Source organism: Eubalaena glacialis, chromosome 12 (assembly GCF_028564815.1).
Source record: "Eubalaena glacialis isolate mEubGla1 chromosome 12, mEubGla1.1.hap2.+ XY, whole genome shotgun sequence".
In the NCBI taxonomy this organism is placed as follows: Eukaryota; Metazoa; Chordata; class Mammalia; order Artiodactyla; family Balaenidae; genus Eubalaena; species Eubalaena glacialis.
The window spans coordinates 9123989-9141740 of record NC_083727.1 but is presented as its reverse complement, the minus strand read 5'-3'; the positions used below and the strand labels follow the sequence as shown (position 1 = coordinate 9141740).

The window sequence follows — 17752 nt, the reverse complement described above, 5'->3', positions numbered from 1 at the left end:
ATATTTAAAATTTTTAAAGAAACACGAAATACTGAAGTGAGGATGCATACGTGGGTATAAAAATGCATGTGAATTAAAAACATGAAATGCCCAGGAAGTGTTTTTTTCCTCAGAGGAGGGAGGGCTGAGGTGTGGGAGGAGCACACGGGGGCTTCCGATCGTCCTGGTGAGAGTTTCCTAAGCTGGATGAGCACAATGCTTCAGGTGAAGTTTTCTTTAAACTGTTATGTCTGCCATAAATATTGTGAAAACTCTTTTTTAAGTTTTAAAAAAAAAAGGCTATGGAAATATTTGTACCTTCTCTCAGCTCCACTTTTTAAATCTGTGAAATGGGAGGTTAGAATAATGGTAATACCTCCTCCTAAGATATCTGTGAAGATAAAATAAGCTAATGTATGTGAAAATGACTTTCAGACTCTTGATTATTATTATTATTGCGAAAAGAAAGTGTTCCAATTCCTTGCTAAAGAAATAGGTGAAGCTGGAAATACGTTCATTGTGGGAAAATCAGAAAACGTAGAAAAATTCTGATGAAAATCCCTTTACTTCACCACCGCTAATGTTTTAGTTTGTTTCTCCTTAGTATATGATTTTTGTTTTCTTCTGTCAGAGTTTGTTGATACAGCTGTTTTTCAGAGTATTTCTGCATCGCAGAAGTCTGACAGCAGGAGTAAGAAAGAAGGCGTGAGGCGGCTTCTCCGAGCTCCCCCAGGCGCTCCTTGAGGGCAGGGCGTCTGCTCCATCTTTGTGTGTCTTGTGGGCAGCACCTCGGTGGTGCGGAGGGATTGATGGCCCCGGGCCAGTTTGGTTGCGGGGACAAGTGCCCTGGACCGGAGCGAGGAGACTGAGGCTCTGGCCTGGAGCCTGACCTACCTCGAGCGTTCTGCGTGACCTCGTGCTGGCTGCCCCCATCCTCATCTGTGAGACTGCGTGGTCGTCTCAGCTCTCAGTTGGCTAAAGCCAGTAACCGTTGTCTATGCCAAGAGTATTTGTGCGAGAATAAGTGGGAGGTGACGATGGAGAACACATGCTTTGCCCTGGTAAGGTGCTCTGTAACCTCAGGGAACAGTGTTTGTGACTGAACATACTTTCCAGTAAAATTCTGCTTGGGAGATGGCAACTGAGATGGAACAGAGAAGGATGGAAGTGGGAGTCACAGGGAGTATTAACTGCACTGGTTTTGAGATATGCACAAATCAGAAAATGGCCAGGAGATGAAGGTACTGACAGTTGGGTTTCCTACAGACTGTACTTTTGGATGAAGCCATTCAAAGCATTTTATATATTGCTTTAGTGGAAGACTCTCGCTGCCACCTAGTAGATGAGAAGGCTAGGGACGGTAATTTTGCATTTGTATCAGGAGACTTGATTGAGTTCTTTTTTTCCTAACTCAGTCCTGCCTGATAATATAAACTCTCCCCAAAAAGAAGATGTATTATTTTCCAACAGGAAGGTTTGGAAAACATCAGGAAGGAATGTGTAGCTGTGAGTTTCCTGAGAAGCGTCTTGGGGAGCCAGGGCTGCGAAAGTCACCCCCAGACAAATTCAGATTCTGGTTTAGAACCACGTAGCGGCACCTTGGTCCCTGGCCTAGGGCTTAGAAAACCATAGACCCATGTTTTCTGAATTCCTTTATTGTCCCTGAACCATTTCCTTCATGGAGTTCTTATCAGCAAATTGAATTGAATGAATGAATGAAGACTGGATCTGTGAACATGTAAATGAGAGAAATAGATTATGTGGAAATAAAAGCTAAAGTTTCCCTCAAACAGAGTGATTCAGAAGGCTTAGGAAGAGAAACTCTTGCAACTCACTAATAAAAAAGACAAATAACCCAATTAAAAAGGGGCACAGGATCTGAATAGACATTTCTTCAAAAAAGGTAAGCAAATGCCCAGTAAGCACTTGCAAAGATGCTCAAAACCATTAGCCATCAGGAAAATGCAAATCAAAACCACTTCACACCCACTAGGATGGCTATAATCAAAAAGACATAATAGGAAGTGTTGGAGAGAATGTGAAGAAACTGGAACCTCATACATTGTTGCTGGGAATGTAAATTGGAGCAGCCACTTTGGAAGACAATCTGGCAGTTCCTCAAAAAGTTAAACATAGAATTATCATTTGACTCAGCAGCTCCACTCCTAGGCTTATACCCGAGAAAATAAAAACTGATACACAAATGTTCATAGCAGTATTATTCATAATAGCCAAAAGGTGGAAACAACCCAGATATTTATCAACTGAATGGATAAACAAAATGTGGTATATCCATTCAGTGGAATATTATTTGACCATATAAAGGAAGTAAGTACTGACACATGCTCCAACATGGATAAACCTTGAAAACATTATGCTGAGTGAAAGAAGCCAGGCACAAAAGGCCACTTATTGTATGATTGCATTTATATGCAATGTCCAGAATAGGCAAATATGAACAGACAGAAGATCAGTGATTGTCTAGGGCTGAAGGGAGTATTGGAGGCTAATGAAGATGTTCTAAAATTTACTGTGATGATTGCACAGCTCTATAAATGATACAAAAACCATTGAGTTTTACTTTTTAAATGGGTTGTATGGCATGTCAGTTTTGTCTCAGTACAACTGTTGACGGCCCCCCGCCCCGCCCCAAATCTCACTTGGACTAGTTTTAACATCTTAGTGTTGAAAGAGAACAGTATAAAATTCTAAAGAAATATGGTTAATCGTCCTTCAGGAATATTTCAATTTAGAAAGATTTGTGGAGTGCTACTGTGTGCCTGGCGTCGTACCGGGCTTCAGGAATACAGATGCAAAGAAATCGTCAGGCTGGTGAGAACCAGAGATGGTGTGCAGGGCATGAATGCGTGCACCAGAATTGGGTAGGGGGACATTGCTGTGTGCCTGGTGCTGCTCTAAGGTCCTTTCTCATCATAGTTTTCACAATAGCTCTAGAAGGATTGCTGCTGTTACCCCCATTGCAGATGAGGAAAAGGGACCCAAGCGGGTCAACAGGGTGCCCGAGGCCATGCAGCTGGTGAGCGGTGCGGCCGGGGCTGAGCTCTGGACCTCACGGGACCGTCATGCTGGTGGGCATGAAGCCGTTGTTCACATTGAATTTCTTCCAGCCTCTGTTTCAGGGTGCTTTTGGTTCTTTGTTAAAAAACAACTAAATGTATCTAAAATTCATTTGGCACTCATTTCGTTTTTCATGTACAAGTGAAGTTAGTGCTGTTTCGCTTAATAAATTACAGAATAAGAAGAACTGAGTGGTAATAATCACTTACAGGGATTTATAACGTGAGCTATTTGTATTTAGCATATATCCAAATTACATTCTTTTAGGGTTGAGGGAAATATTTCTGAACATTGGTGATACTGGTTGTTCACTGAGGTGGTTTCCTGTATATATCTATAAAATAGAAATTATATCTACCAACACCATTTGAAGCGTTCCTGTCTCAAACGATGAACATTCTTGGATGAACTGGTGCCTTGGATTAACTGGCACTAGAGTTTTGTTCTACCTAAAAATAGTTCTAGAAGTAGGAGGTGAAGTGACTTATTGAGGGCATTAGAGTACAGCCCAAATAGGCCTTCAGCAGACCTGCACTGTATTTTTAGTGTAGATTTCTCTACCGTTAATTGTACTCAATAAGTATTTATTGATAAGAATAGCTATAAAAGGATAGAAATCTTACATTGGAGACGGTGACAGGCTGGCATTTTGGGGGAATAATCAAAGACCTGGGTCAAAACTTGGCTTAGCCTCTGTCTGTAGAGGAACACATACTTCAGCTAACATGTTAAATGCTGAAGTTCTTTTGTGCCCAAAGCAAACAGGAGCCCCGTTTTCCTTTAAAAGGGAAGGAAAGCTCTGCCTTAGAATGCCTGGGCAGCTGCTTAGCACCCTGCCATGTCATCTGGGCAACTGAGAACCCAGCTGGCCCCTGCTTGGTAATTCCTCAACACTCTGGTATGTTCTGACATTGCCAAGCAGACTGGAGGGATTCGTAGAACAGGAAATAAGCTGCCGGGAGATAAGACGGGCAGCTCCGAATCGCAGACGAGAGCGGAAATGAGAAAACTAATCCAGGGAAACAACATCGCAGTTTAACTTTATTTTTAAACCAAGGATCACTGGAAAGATTTCTCTGTCTCGTTTAGGGGAGCAACCCACCTATATTCAGTTATACCGGTTGTACTCACAGCAAAGAAGTGTGTGTATGGGGACTGCATTTCTGTTTACTGCTGCATCTCAACTGATCACGAATTACGAAAAGATGACATCGAGTCTGTGAACTCTTTGTTTCTCCAACAACTACTACTGTGTTGTCATAAGACCAAGAAATTTTTAACGTTAGAAATAACTTTAAAATATTTTTTTGCCTCTGCTCTTTTGTGTTTGTGTCATGCTGCGACTTGCAGGCTGTCTTCATGAAGAAGAGAGGTTTTGTTACTGATAATAACTAAATATGCAATCATGTGTGGCGATGGTTGTTAAAGGAAAAAGGCAAAAGTATAGAAAATGTGACTAACCTCTGTTTTCTGAAATGTGACGCCTTGTCATCAAATATTATTTTATAAGGAAGGTCATAGTAGATGAATGTTCACTGTATTTAACTTAGGAAATAAATGTTCTTATTTGTCATATTCCGCCCTCCTGTATCCATCCTGAAGTGCATTAGTGATTGTGGGCTTAGGCGATGCAGGTGTCTTTAGGGACCAAATTGCAGCACGTTGTGGGCGGCACTGCTCAGGCCAGTTGTTGTTGGGTCTGAAAGAAGTTTATGAAGTTGGCTTTTATTGGCTACTTGGAAATTCTAAATTTTATGACACATTCAGTGCGGTGCGTTTAAAGACTTTTATTGTGTTGGTTTTACTATTTTTTAAAATTAGATCAGTAATTTAAATACAGAATTTTTAAAGCTAGACTTTAAAAAAATGAATCTGGATTTGTTGCCCTCCCATCCGCCTGTTTTGAGGCCCCCTCCTGTGTATGTTCACAACTCTGTACTTGCACATAGAGCAGGATATTACGTCTATTTAGTGAACTGAACTCCGCAGGGACAAAGATTTCCTAACTTTCTATCCTCACAACCTAACAGTTTGTAATAGGCAGTCTGTCAGTATTGGCTCTTGTTAAAATGCCTTTGGGAGTCGAAAGTAACCTCCTTGAAGTAGTTTTCAAAGCATAACTGAATGAGAATCGTAGCTTATGTGTGGCTGTTTGGCATGATATGCTCAGCATTCCTGTGTGTCAGTGTTCGGAGGTGAGCATGCCTCTGCCCTTCTCCTCCGGTGGCCCAGCTCAGGGGAGGAGGGTGCACGTAAACCTGTGGTTATAGCGGGTGGTGTGAGCGCGGCACCTGCAGAGCAGTGACCAGAGCGGGACGGGCAGTCCCAGTGGAGGGACAAAAGCTGGATGGGGCCGCCGGCAGCTGGCAGTGTCCACATCCGTGGAACTTGCATCCGTCTTGCAGGCGGGCCATTGACTAGCTTAGATTTGGCCGACAATTGCCAGGTCTCAAAAGATTGCAGCCTTTCAGCTCTTGGTGCACAGTTTTAAAAAAGAGCTCCAATATCCTTACATTTTAAGTGGGTAGTAATTTCCTGTTGGATAATTTGAGGATTTTAGTATGCATCTTGCAACAAATGTTGATACCACGAAGTGTGGTGGACCAAGGCTGGGGGGCCTCTCCTAGCTCTCTGGTGCCCATGGTACAACTTTGAGAAGGGGCAGGGCTTCTGTGTTGGTCTGTGGTTTGGACGCAGATGGACGTGAGGAGGGATCTGTGCTTTTTGGAGGTCCGTGACAATCAGTCCTTGGCCTCAGCTGCTCGCAGTCAGTATTTTAGAATATAAGTGGAACTTGGAGACCATATGCACCGGTGTCACATATTCACGAGGGTTGTTAGCTTATTAGGCACGAAGTCCTGGGAGGAGACGGGATTCGCATCTTATGAGTAGCAGGTGTGCTCTTGCTGGTTAGTAACAGTCCTCATTTGACTGACATACATCAGTATGTGTCCACGTATCCATCGATCACGGTCACCAGCGCGGGCGGGCCAGGTGACCTCCGGAGGCATTCCCCGTGGGGAGCCTGGCGCTGGTTTTGTGCCTCCTGGGACCACTTCATAGCCCTGTGCCCTTACAGGTTTTACTGGGCTCTGTGAGGGCTGATCCCACAGACCACCTACCAACGGCCACCTTTTACGTGAACGAGTGATAGTTGAGAAAGATGAAAATGATTGTCCACGTTCAGGATTTTTCAGATTTAAAAATTAAGTTCTCATACTCATCCGTTTTGAAGCTTATAATTTCTTCGTATTTCCTCTGTGATAAATCCTGAACAGCTTAGATATTTCAACTGTGTATTTTTTCCAAATTGGCACGCTTAGATGCTGAACTACTTAGAAATAATGTAGCCTGGCAAAGATTCAGAAAATTTCACTTTGGGAGAAAATGAGATTAAATAGGCCCCACCCTTTCTTCCATCTGTACCAAGCAAATAGTGCCCTGACTCAGGTACACAGTAGGTTTCGAGGAAATCGTTTCCCCGCCGCCCAGGGCCCTCAGGTGAGCGAGCCTGGCACTGTGGAGGCAGGGCCGGGTACGGGTGGGCTCTGGGCCCCCTCTGTGGTCACGGCGACGGGCGCTGCGGCGCTGTGGTTGGTGGTTTGCTCAGGTGCCTGCTGTTTGTCAGGAGGCCACGTCACGTGGGCCTGGTCCCCTGAGGCGCTGCCGTGTGTCCTCTCTGCTGGACTCCCCAGCCCCCATCCTCCCCGAGTCCTTTCCTTTGTCCGTGCGTTCTAGTTAGTTCTGGGTCTGATAACTTCGTAGACGTGATCCCGGCCCACGGGCTCCTTCCCTGCAGTAAGTGTCTTCTTGGTTGTTTCCTAGGTCGTGTTGGTGAGGTGGAACGAGCCGTACCAGAAGCTGGCCACGTGCGATGCGGACGGCGGGATATTCGTGTGGATCCAGTACGAAGGGCGGTGGTCTGTGGAGCTGGTCAACGACCGCGGGGCCCAGGTGAGCGGGCAGGAGGCTCCTCCAGGGAAGGGCGGAGGGCAGATGCATGAAACCAGGGCCCTGCTTCTCGTGCTTCCCGCTGAGTGCATCACTAGAGCGGGAGAAGGATCGTCCTTCCTTCCCTTCCGCTCTGCGGCTGTTGTGAGAACGCTCCAGGTCTTAAGCTTTAATTAAACCTGTGCAGTCATTTCTCACCACTCAGTGTTGTGATTACCTGTTAAATTCGGATTTAACGAAGCACTCCTGGCGTAGCGCCTCTTTGCTGCCCTGTAGAAGGTATTTTCCCGTGTTGTCATCTTCCTAGTTCTCTCACGGGGAGCTCCACACGACCGTTCTCACAGCCTCCTCCCCAAGCCGAGTTTTTAACACTCTCTTTGGTCAGGTTTCAATTAGCGGGGCCACCTGTTGTCATCGCTCAGCTCTCCCTTTCTGGTACCAATTTGTCGCTGCTCTGAGGAAAACAGTTGCTCCAGGGACGCCCTGCCGAGCTGTGCTATTTTAAAAACCACTTCGTGGGTTCTTGTGGCTGATGGTATGGCCCTGGCTCTCCCTCCCCGGGAGGATGGCTGCGTGGAGCTCCTGTCTCGTGTGTTTAAGGACACGGGTCCCATGCCAAGGATTTGACAGGCCCGAGTGCTGCGGGAACCTTTATTGACAAGGGGTTTCTTAGTCTGACTCTCCGGGTTGGTTCCCCTGTGACTGCCTTTCTATACATTTCTAAGGAATGAATTCTCACCCTCTCTCCTCCCATCTGTTGCTTAAGTAAGCTACGAGCTCTCCAACTTCAAAAGATGCAGACCGGTGAGGTGACATAAAATTACAGGGAATGAAGCTCTTACTAGCAGTTACTGTTAGGCTGAGGAACTTTGTAAGATGTCATCACAGGAGGCAAACCTATCTCTGGGTGCAAACAGAACGTACTTTTTTGTGTGAGTTTATTTATTTGGTAGGGTCGGTGTAATAATTTTGACTGACTCTGGTAAGGCCTTACCGGTTTCCTATATTCCGCCGTGAGTGGAAAAAGGAAGAGGTGGCGCCTACCCTGTGACTACTAACTAACCTTGAAATTGAGCCACAGATGTGGAAGCCTCCATGCCCGTAAGAAGTTCACGTCACCTAGAAGGTGGCCGCTGTGGTCAAGAGCGTGAGCTCTGGAGTCAGCGTCTCAGTCCATGGCGCTTCAGTAGGAGATACTTTACTTCGGTGCCTCAGTTTCCTCATCTGTACGCAGGGAGTTTAATGGTAGCTGCCTCCACGGATCACTGGGAGGATTACAGAAGATTACATATGGAAGGGAGCTCCCTGGTAGCCCAGTGGTTAGGATTCCAGGCTTTCGCTACCATGGCTCGGGTTCAGTCCCTGGTCAGGGAACTGAGATCCTGCAAGCTGCGCGGCACGGCCCAAAAAAAAAAAGATTAAATGTGGAAAATGCTGTGACACTGTCTGCACGTGATGGTTGTCCCCACAAGTTGTGATGGTGCCTGAAGCACTTAGGAGGTGCCAGCACCCATAGCCGCCGACCACAGGGCGTACCTGCCCTTAAGTCGTCGCCATAATGTCATCACCAAAGACCAACTTCAGACCTTGAGGTAGCAACTCTTCACAGCTTCCCGTGAAGTGGAGACTCTTCTGAACTTGCCCTTGAGGGTCTTTAAAGTGCCGTTGTTCTCCCATCCACCAGAGTGTGAAGCCTTTCCCTAGAAAGGCCCAGTGATCACGTGAGACGTGTCTTCAGACCTTGGCCGGCACGAGGTCTTACAGAGCGTTACTCGGAGAAGGACAGTGAGGAGGACCTCGGAATGGCACTCAGTGCTGGCCTTTCCCAGGTGTCATCCCTCACCGCCACAGGAACCCTGTTGGGAAGATGTTGTTACTCTCAGTTAATGGAAGAAAAAACCCAGGTCAGGGAGGTTGAGTAACTCACCCAGGGAAGTTAGTTCATGGTTTGTAAAGCCAGAATTTGAACCCAGGTTTGAGTCCGAAACTCTGTCTTGTTCCCAGACAATAAACTGTTTTCTCTTTAGCAGAAATGCACATACTCATAGCACATCCAGAGAGCTCAGGCTTCACTGCCATTGGCGAGTCCGGTCCCCCTAGCCTGGTGGTGCTGCCATACTGTCTCCTGCTGACGGCAGCTTCTCTGAGGAGGGAGACATCTGTCACCTCCACGTCAGAGCCGTGTGGCCTCCACCACCGCCATATACCCTCAGCCTTTCTTTTCATTGAGAGTTTGGCGCAAAAAAAAGCGTGTTAGAAACAAGAACAGATGAATTCAGACCTGGAAGTGAATGAGCTTACATGGACCGTAGACCATCTGGAAGCACCTCGAATCTCCCAAAAGCCTGTTCCTTTCAGGTTCGACCAGAGTAATCACTGTATCTTGTGATCTGATCCAGATCTTCATATAGCTTTGCTGTTTGCCACTCTGATTCTACAGACCTCAGAATCCATTGAGCAATTGTTATCGTTAAGCACTTGCATTTGGGGGAGATTTGGCTGCTTTTAATTGTGTTGGAGTCGTGTCTTGTATGAGAAGCGTCACGCACCGGTGAGGATGACTCACTGGTGGAGGGAGCGGAGGGTCCGTGCACCGGGAGCGGTGTCTGGGGTCAGGAGGGACAGTTCTGTGCCTGGAGGAGGAGCATCCTTGAAGTGATACTCTTTAGAAGAGGTGACAGGTGATCTTTGTTATATAGCATGCCTTTCATTGTCATGAAGTAATCAAACATTTGGCAGAAGCCAAGTGAAGCTTTAACACTCTTTTTTTCAGGAAATGATTATGAGTCCTTTATTTCAAAAATGAGTCTGGAACAGTGCCTGCATTATTTCATAGCATTGGTCACAGGCCAGCTGTGCCAGGCACAGGCCTCGGACCGTCTGAGGAAAGGCTGTCTTGGGCGGCGGGCCGTCCAGGCTGCTCGTTAGCTTTGGTCAGTCATGTCGAGAGAGCCCTGAATGTGGGGCAGGAGTGCCACGGTCCCCCGCATCGGATAGACCACAGCAGAGGGCTTTCTGCTTATTTCCTTAACAGCACTAGGGACTCAGTTCCCCTGGTTTTGTTTTCCCAATTTTGGTATAGTCTTATCGCTCTATGCTAACCTAATTTAGTAAACGCAATTAGATCATGTAAACATCCTCTGTTATCATTTTTTGTGACTGTAAGATGGGTGGTGCCTTGGAGAAGCGTCTTGTCACTGGCTATACGTTTTCGCGCTCTAGTAAGATGTTTTTCCTTTAGCACAAAGATAAATGAGTTAAAACCCATGTAAATAAGTAGCATTATCTTTGCAAAATGAAAGGACTTTTACACTTCATTGCAGAATTAATGTGTTGTCTGTAAAAAAAAAAAAAAATCTTTTAAGTTCTTAAGAAAAACTAGATAACGTAACTAGTTGAAACATAAGGTCAGAGAAACCAAGATTCCTAGTTGAGAAACAAACAGCTTTTTCCAGTACCTTCAGACCAGCTGTCGCGGAGCTGTCTCACACACCCATGCCGTTGTCATGAGGGGGACGTGCTGACCACTGATGACCTATAATCCCTGCTGGGAAAACAGCAAGAAGTTCGTGTCCTTTTGGTGTTTGTTCATTTGTTTTATTACTACCTGAAGTGTGAAAAGTCCAGTAACGTTACAAATTTCAATGAAGGTGAACATTTCCAAGTATAAGCAACAGTGAAGATGATAGATAATCAATTTTTTTAAGTTAGAAAAGATTTAAAAGGTAGTACAAACTGAAAAAGTAAATTAAGGCGATAGAAACAGGACCAAATATAACAATAATTAGAATAAATGTAAATGGACTGACTTCACCGATCAAGATGATGCTTGACAGATTACGTTTTTAAAAACATAGCTATATGCTATTAGGAGCCACACCTAAAACTTAAGGACATATACAAGTTTAAAGTAAAAAGGTGAAAAAGATGTATTGAGCAAATATCCAGGAAAAAAGAAAGCTGGAGTAGCAACTGTTACTTTTGGATAAAATAGACTTGAAGATAGAAAGTGATGTTTCGTTTATAGAGTGCTACCACATAATGATAAAAGCTGTAGTTTACCAAGATGATATTTTAAATATGTATGCCCTTATTAATAATAGCATCAAAATATATGAAGGAAATTGACAGAACTGAAAGTAAAAACTGATAAATTCATTGATATACCGAGAAGTTTCAACAACAAAAAAAATCAGCAAAATCTTCTTTACAGAAGATGTGAGCAACACAGTTAACAAGCTTGACCTAATGGACACTGGTAGTTACTGAATCCACCAAGTAGAGAACATACATTTTTCTCAGACACACACAGAATGTTCACAAAAGTTGATCATGTTTTGAGGTTTTGCAGACCTTTTCTGTGAAGGGGCAAGATGGCACACATTTCAGGCTTTGTGGACTAGGAGTCACAATTGAGGATATCACGTAAGTACGAACAAGGAAGAAAAGAAAACCAGAACACTTTTTGTTGATAAAGTTAAAAAGTTTATTTATGGATGCTAAAATGTGAATTTTATATAATTTCACATACAACAAAATAGCATTCTTCTCGAAATTTTTTCCTAACCATTTAAAACCATAGTTTGTGGACTGTACAAAAATAGGTGGCAAATAGATTTGGCCCACTGGCCATAGTTTGCCTGCCTGTGTTTTAGGGCACTCATAAAACCTAAACAGATTTCCATTGGTAGCTCTCATGATTATGGACCATGATTTCTGAATGGGTTAGAAGTTAATAACAGAAACATAAATTTAAGAAATTGGTGGGAATTTCCTGGCGGTCCAGTGGTTAGGACTCGACCCTTTCACTGCTGGGGCCCAGGTTCAGTCCCTGGTCAGGATACTAAGATCCCACAAGCCGTGCAGCGTGGCCAGAAAAAAAAGAAAAGAAAAGAAATTGCTGCATATTTGGATATTTGGTCATTTTTAAATGCATTGTTAAGTAGTTCATGGGTTAAAGAACAAATTTAATGGACATTTATAAAATCTTAGATCTGAATGATAACGGAATCTCTACATATCAAAACTTGTGAGATAGGATTAAAGTGGTGATATAAGAAAATATATATCCTAGGGTCTTCCCTGGTGGTGCAGTGGTTTAGAGTCCTCCTGCCAATGCAGGGGACACGGGGTCGAGCCCTGCTCCGGGAAGATCCCACATGCCGCAGAGCAACTAAGCCCGTGCACTACAACTGCTGAGCCTGAGCTCTAGAGCCCGTGAGCCACAACTACTGAGTCCACACGCCACAACTACTGAAGCCCACGTGCTTAGAGCCCGTGCTCCGCAACAAGAGAAGCCACCTCAGCGAGAAGCCCGTGCACCGCAACGAAGAGTAGCCCCCGCTCGCCGCAACTAGAGAAAGCCCACGCGCAGCAACGAAGACCCCACGCAGCCGAAGATAGATAAATAAATAAATAAATAAACTAGTTAATTTTTTTAAAAAAGAGAATATATATCCTTAATTTATGTATATTAGAAAGGAATAAAACTGATCAAATGAACAACAGAGTAGATCCAGTAAAAGGAGAAAGAAAATATAATTTAAATAAAAGTAGAAATTAATGCAATAGCAAAAAAATGATACAATAGAGGAGATCAACAAATTCAAAAATTTGTTCTTTGGAAAAAAATTAATGAAGTAGACAAACTGCTGGCAAGCCTTGAGTAAGAGAAGAAAGATAAAACCTAAAATAATTTTATGAATGAAAAGTTGAGCATAACTGTAGATAAGGTAGAGATTACAAGGTAGTCAAAGGTAAATAAAAGATGCCTAGGAAATTCAGTGGGGGAAGAATCATCTTTTTTTTTGTTAATTGAGGTATAATTGACATATACTGGTTTCAGGTGTACAACAAAATTTGTATCTACTGGGAAATGATCACCACGATAAGTCTATTTGACATCCAAGGAATAGTCTTTTTGACAAATGGTGCAGAAGCAACTGAATATCTGCATTTAAAATTTAAAAAGTAGAACCTTGATTGTTACCATACACCCTGTGCAAAAATTAAATGAATCATAGACATAAATGTAAAAGCTGTACACTTCTTCTGGAAAGTTTGGGTTTGCCACCTTGGGTTAGGTAAAGATTTCTTGGATTGGATACAAAAAGCATGAAACGTAAGAGAAAGAACTTGATGTTGGACTTCATCAAAATTTAAAACTTACTTTTTGAAAGATATCCGTAAGATAATGAAAAGGCAAGTTACAGAATGGGAGAAATTATTTGCAGCACATATTCTGATAAAGGATAGTATCTAGAATTTTTCCAACACAATAAGAAGGTTGAAAACTTCTATATATCTGTATATATATGTGTATGTGTGTGTGTATTTACGTATATAATGAGTAGGTGAACGTGAACGGATATACAAATATATATGGCAAGGGATGTGAATAGAAAGATTCCAAAAGATGATGTGCATATGATCAATAAGCACATGAAATGATGCTCAGCATATTAGTCATTGGGGAAATGCAAATTAAAAGCACAGTGTCCTACCACTACACACCTACTAGAATAGCTAAAATAAAAAAGACTGGCAACACCGAGTGCTGGTGAGGTGTGGACCTACTCACGTATATTGCTGATGGGAATGTGAAATGGTTTAGCCACTTTGGAAAAGCTTGGTAATTTCTTATGCATTTAAACATACATTTACCATATGACCCAGCAGTTAATTCCATTCCTAGGTATTTACTCAAGAAAAATGAAACCATGTGCCTACAAAAAGTCTTGCACGTGAATACTCATAGCAATTTTGTAATAAGCAAATACTGGAAACAACCCAAATGCCCAGCCCTTTGGGGAGATGAATAAATTGTGGTATATTTATGCCATGGAATATTACTCATCTATAAAAAGGAATGAACTACTGATGCACACAAGAAATCAGAATACTCTCAAAATTATTATACTGAGTAGAAGCAGTCATAAACAGAAGTGAACATACTGTGTGGTTCTATTCATGCGAAATTCCTAGAATAAGCAGCTTGTTACAGAAGTTAGGTCACTCGTTGCCTCAGACCAAGGGTGAGGGCAGGGAATTGACTGCCAAGGGGAACTTTATTTATTGCACGTAAATTATAGCTCACTAAAGGTGATATTTAAAAGGATAATAAGTACTATTAACAACTACTTGCCAACAGTTTTGAAAACTTACATGAACTGGACAAATTCCTAAAAAAATATTTTAATAGAACTGACTCAAGAAGAAATAAAAAGAGAAGCTTGACTGCTGCTAACACTATTAAATAAATTGAAGCAATGATTAAAAATCATCCGACAAAAAAGTGCAAAGCCAGATGGTTTTACAGGCATGTTCCACCAAACTTTGAAGCAACAGGTTGGCCCAGTTTATACAAATTCTTCCTGGCCATGGAAGAAAAGGGACTACCCTCTAACTCATTCTGAGAGGTCAGCATTAACCCTGATAAATTCAAACAAAGACGTTATAAAAAATGAAATCACAAGTTTGCCTCACTCGTGAATACAGACGTGGAAATCCCAAACACATAATCAACTTCAACTGTATGTGTAAAGGACAATACTTTACCTCGAAATTGGGCTTCTTCTAGGTATGTAAGGATGGCATAAAACTGGGAAATCCATGAAGTAATTTGCTGCAGTAATAGATTAAAAGAGGAAAAACATGTGGTCCTTTGAATAAATGCAATAAATGCATTTGATAGAACTCAACACCCAAGTATAAGTAATGTGTTCCGGTTAGAGATTATTTCTCATTTTGATTGCGGGAATGTTGTTAGCAAGACTGAGAAACGTATATAATCAGAAACTGAGAGCTTTACTATCTTGATAAGTGACCACAAGACACTGATGGAGGATCTGTTACTATAAGGGGCAGGCCGTAGAACAGTGTCTAAAAGCAGGGATGCTGGAGCCGCACAACCCTTGATCATTCTTGGCTCTGCCCCTCGCCAGCACTGTGAGACCAAGGAGAAGTTACTTCTCTCCACTGTAGGAGGTATTACCATGGGCTTAATGAATTACCATGTGTGAAGCACTTAGCACCTCCACGCTGGCATATGCTTTTCAAATAATGTGTTTTATGTGTTATTGTTAAAATACATGCAACAACATATTGTATTGTCTCTTTAAGGCCATCTCGATCTTAGCCAAAGGCCAAGGTAATGACTACGTCTAGTCTTTGATAAAAGTGCTTTCCCTTTCAGATTACAAATTGACTCCTTTTATCTGTGTGTCCCAAAGGTGAGTGATTTCACGTGGAGCCACGATGGGACTCAAGCACTTATTTCATATCGAGATGGGTTTGTCCTGGTTGGTTCTGTCAGTGGACAAAGACACTGGTCATCTGAGATCAACTTGGAAAGTCAAATCACATGTGGCATATGGACGCCCGATGACCAACAGGTAACACCTATTGAACGTGATGTGTCATGTTAAAACTACTTGAGCTGAGCGGGAAAAGCGTTAAGTGCTAACGCGGTGGGGTGGCGGCGGGGGAGGGAGAGCTGGCTCAAAGGCTGGTAAAGAATGACAAAGGGAAAGAACACTGAGCTTGTCCAGGTAAAAATTAACACCAAAATTCCATGTGTTAATAGATTGGGGAAATAACATTCCCCGCCAATACTGTAAATACTGAGTTAACAATTTAATTATAGAAAATAGTCATACAAATTTACTTTAAAATCTACATAAATAGCCAATTGATAAATGGATAATGGACATAAATCGTTCACAAAAGAAGTTCAACTAGTCAGTAATCATGGTGGAAAAGTATGTATTCTCAGGGAAAAAAATGCGAAATAGCATAGTGAGAGGGTATATTTTCACTTATTAACAAAGAAAATGATACCGATGATTTTATTGATCATTCGTAACGGTTTAATCAAATAAGTATTTTCATTCATTGCTGGCAATCATATGCATTTGATCTTTGGGGTGGCAAAGATTTGATACAATTTTTAAGCAAGTCTTAAAAATTATCATCTGCTTTGACCTGGTAAGATGCTTTAGGAATTTATCTAAAAGAGACAAAATGGGAAGAAAATAAAAGTTGTAGTCGTTAAAGCATTATTTATGATAGTAAAAATTTGGCAACAGCCTGCTGGTACGAAAATAGAAGACTGGTTATGTAAACTGTGGTATAACCACTTCAAGGATCATATAGTAGTTCAATAAATTAGAGATCATGGTTATAAAGATGACGTAATAATCTGAAAGAGCTCTTATGATATAATGTTAAGGAGAAAAACCAGGATATGAAATGGTGTATGTGGTGTGATTACCACATCATAAAGCAACCGAAGGAAACTACCCACATTGTCAAAAGAACTGGAAGGAAATTAATCAAAATGCCGCATGTAGGTGGTTATTTTATGGTGAGCCTCTGGGTCATTTTTAAAACCTAATTTCAAGTTTTTCTTTAAGGCGCCTATTTTACGGTCATGATAAAATGATGTATAATAACCTAATAAAATTATATATTGATAATTCATTTTTTAATATAAGGGTTGACTAGTTAAAACCTTTGTAAATGTAAAACTTGTGTTTTCCAAGTACAGGAGAATCCATAAAATGCCAGAACATTTTATACTCGATATTTCAGTTTAATTTTGGTAAAATTGAACAGTATAATATGAAACCATAACTTTTTTGGGAACCTTTTTTATTTTTCTTAATGAATTGCTTACTTCTTGTCACTATGTATTTCATGTTTCCATTTTTTTTTCAAGTAAAAATGCTCAATATTTTTTTCTCTTCTCAAAATTAGTATTATGAGAATTACAAAGAGGTACTAGTCTCAACTCTGAGTTTCTTCCCTCCCCATCCCCCAAAGGCATCTTAGTATCCAATAGCATATGTATGTTTCTGTGTGAAGCACTTGGATTTATTTATTACAGCATTTTATTTTTGTAGGATTTTACTGCCCCTGCAGTCTGCTCAGAGATGCGTGCCGTGGCCCAGTGAGTGACCTTGCACACACACTTAACCTCTCCCTGCTTCAGTTTCCTCCTCTGTGACAAGGGGTGTGAATTATTTCCTGCCTAATTCCCAGGGCTTTTGTAATGATCAGACGAGGGAACAGATGCGAAAGCAGTGAAGAATATGTCAGAAGGAGTCTCGGCTTCACATTCTTCCCTCACCTGGAGTGATGGATCCGTGAGGCTCATGTCATGGTCCCCCCTGAGCTGTGCTGGCCAGTGTCCCCAGCAGACTGCATACCTGGAGTGTGACAGGCATGGGGCCCAGAGAGGCTGGGGACACAGTGTGTGAGATGCAGCACCTGCCTTTGAGGGCCTTGGGCCACTGGAGGAGGCAGGCCCACAGGCGCCTTGTGATGCGTCCAACCTGGTTGCCCAGGTGGCAGACAGCATGGTGTCGAGCGGGGGACGGAAGTGAGGTGGGCTGCAGCTTCGACTGGGTTCCCTAGGCCTGTCGGCAGGACCCCAAAGCAGCTTTGCAGATGGTTGGGCTCCTGGCCCACACCTCTGTCTGGATGGCTGTTTTTATGGTTCTGTATTGAGGGCCAGCAGGTGGGATTTCATTTGAGGAAAGTGCTCCATTGCCTTTAAAAAAAAAGATTGCAGACCTTGGAGGAATTTAACACAGGGCAGAGGTGTGTGGGACGCTCTATGGGTCGTGTTTGAACTGAGACATTCCTCCCTCCGTCTCTGTCATTCTTTCATATCTTTTGCTTAGTTTGAAAATTATTGATGAGAAAAGAGTGTGAAGACAGTATAATGTTTGTAATGTAATTA

At 42.6% G+C, this 17752-nt stretch overlaps 1 protein-coding gene across 1 annotated transcript in view; it reads left to right on the top strand.

Annotated features, from left to right (window-relative positions):
- Nucleotides 1–17752, top strand: part of TULP4 (TUB like protein 4) — a 169085-nt gene that overhangs the window by 87719 nt on the left and 63614 nt on the right. The window contains exons 2-3 of the mRNA XM_061207381.1: nucleotides 6883–7011; nucleotides 15240–15401. Of these exons, the coding sequence (XP_061063364.1) occupies nucleotides 6883–7011; nucleotides 15240–15401 (291 nt within the window). The remainder of the gene's footprint in view (nucleotides 1–6882; nucleotides 7012–15239; nucleotides 15402–17752) is intronic.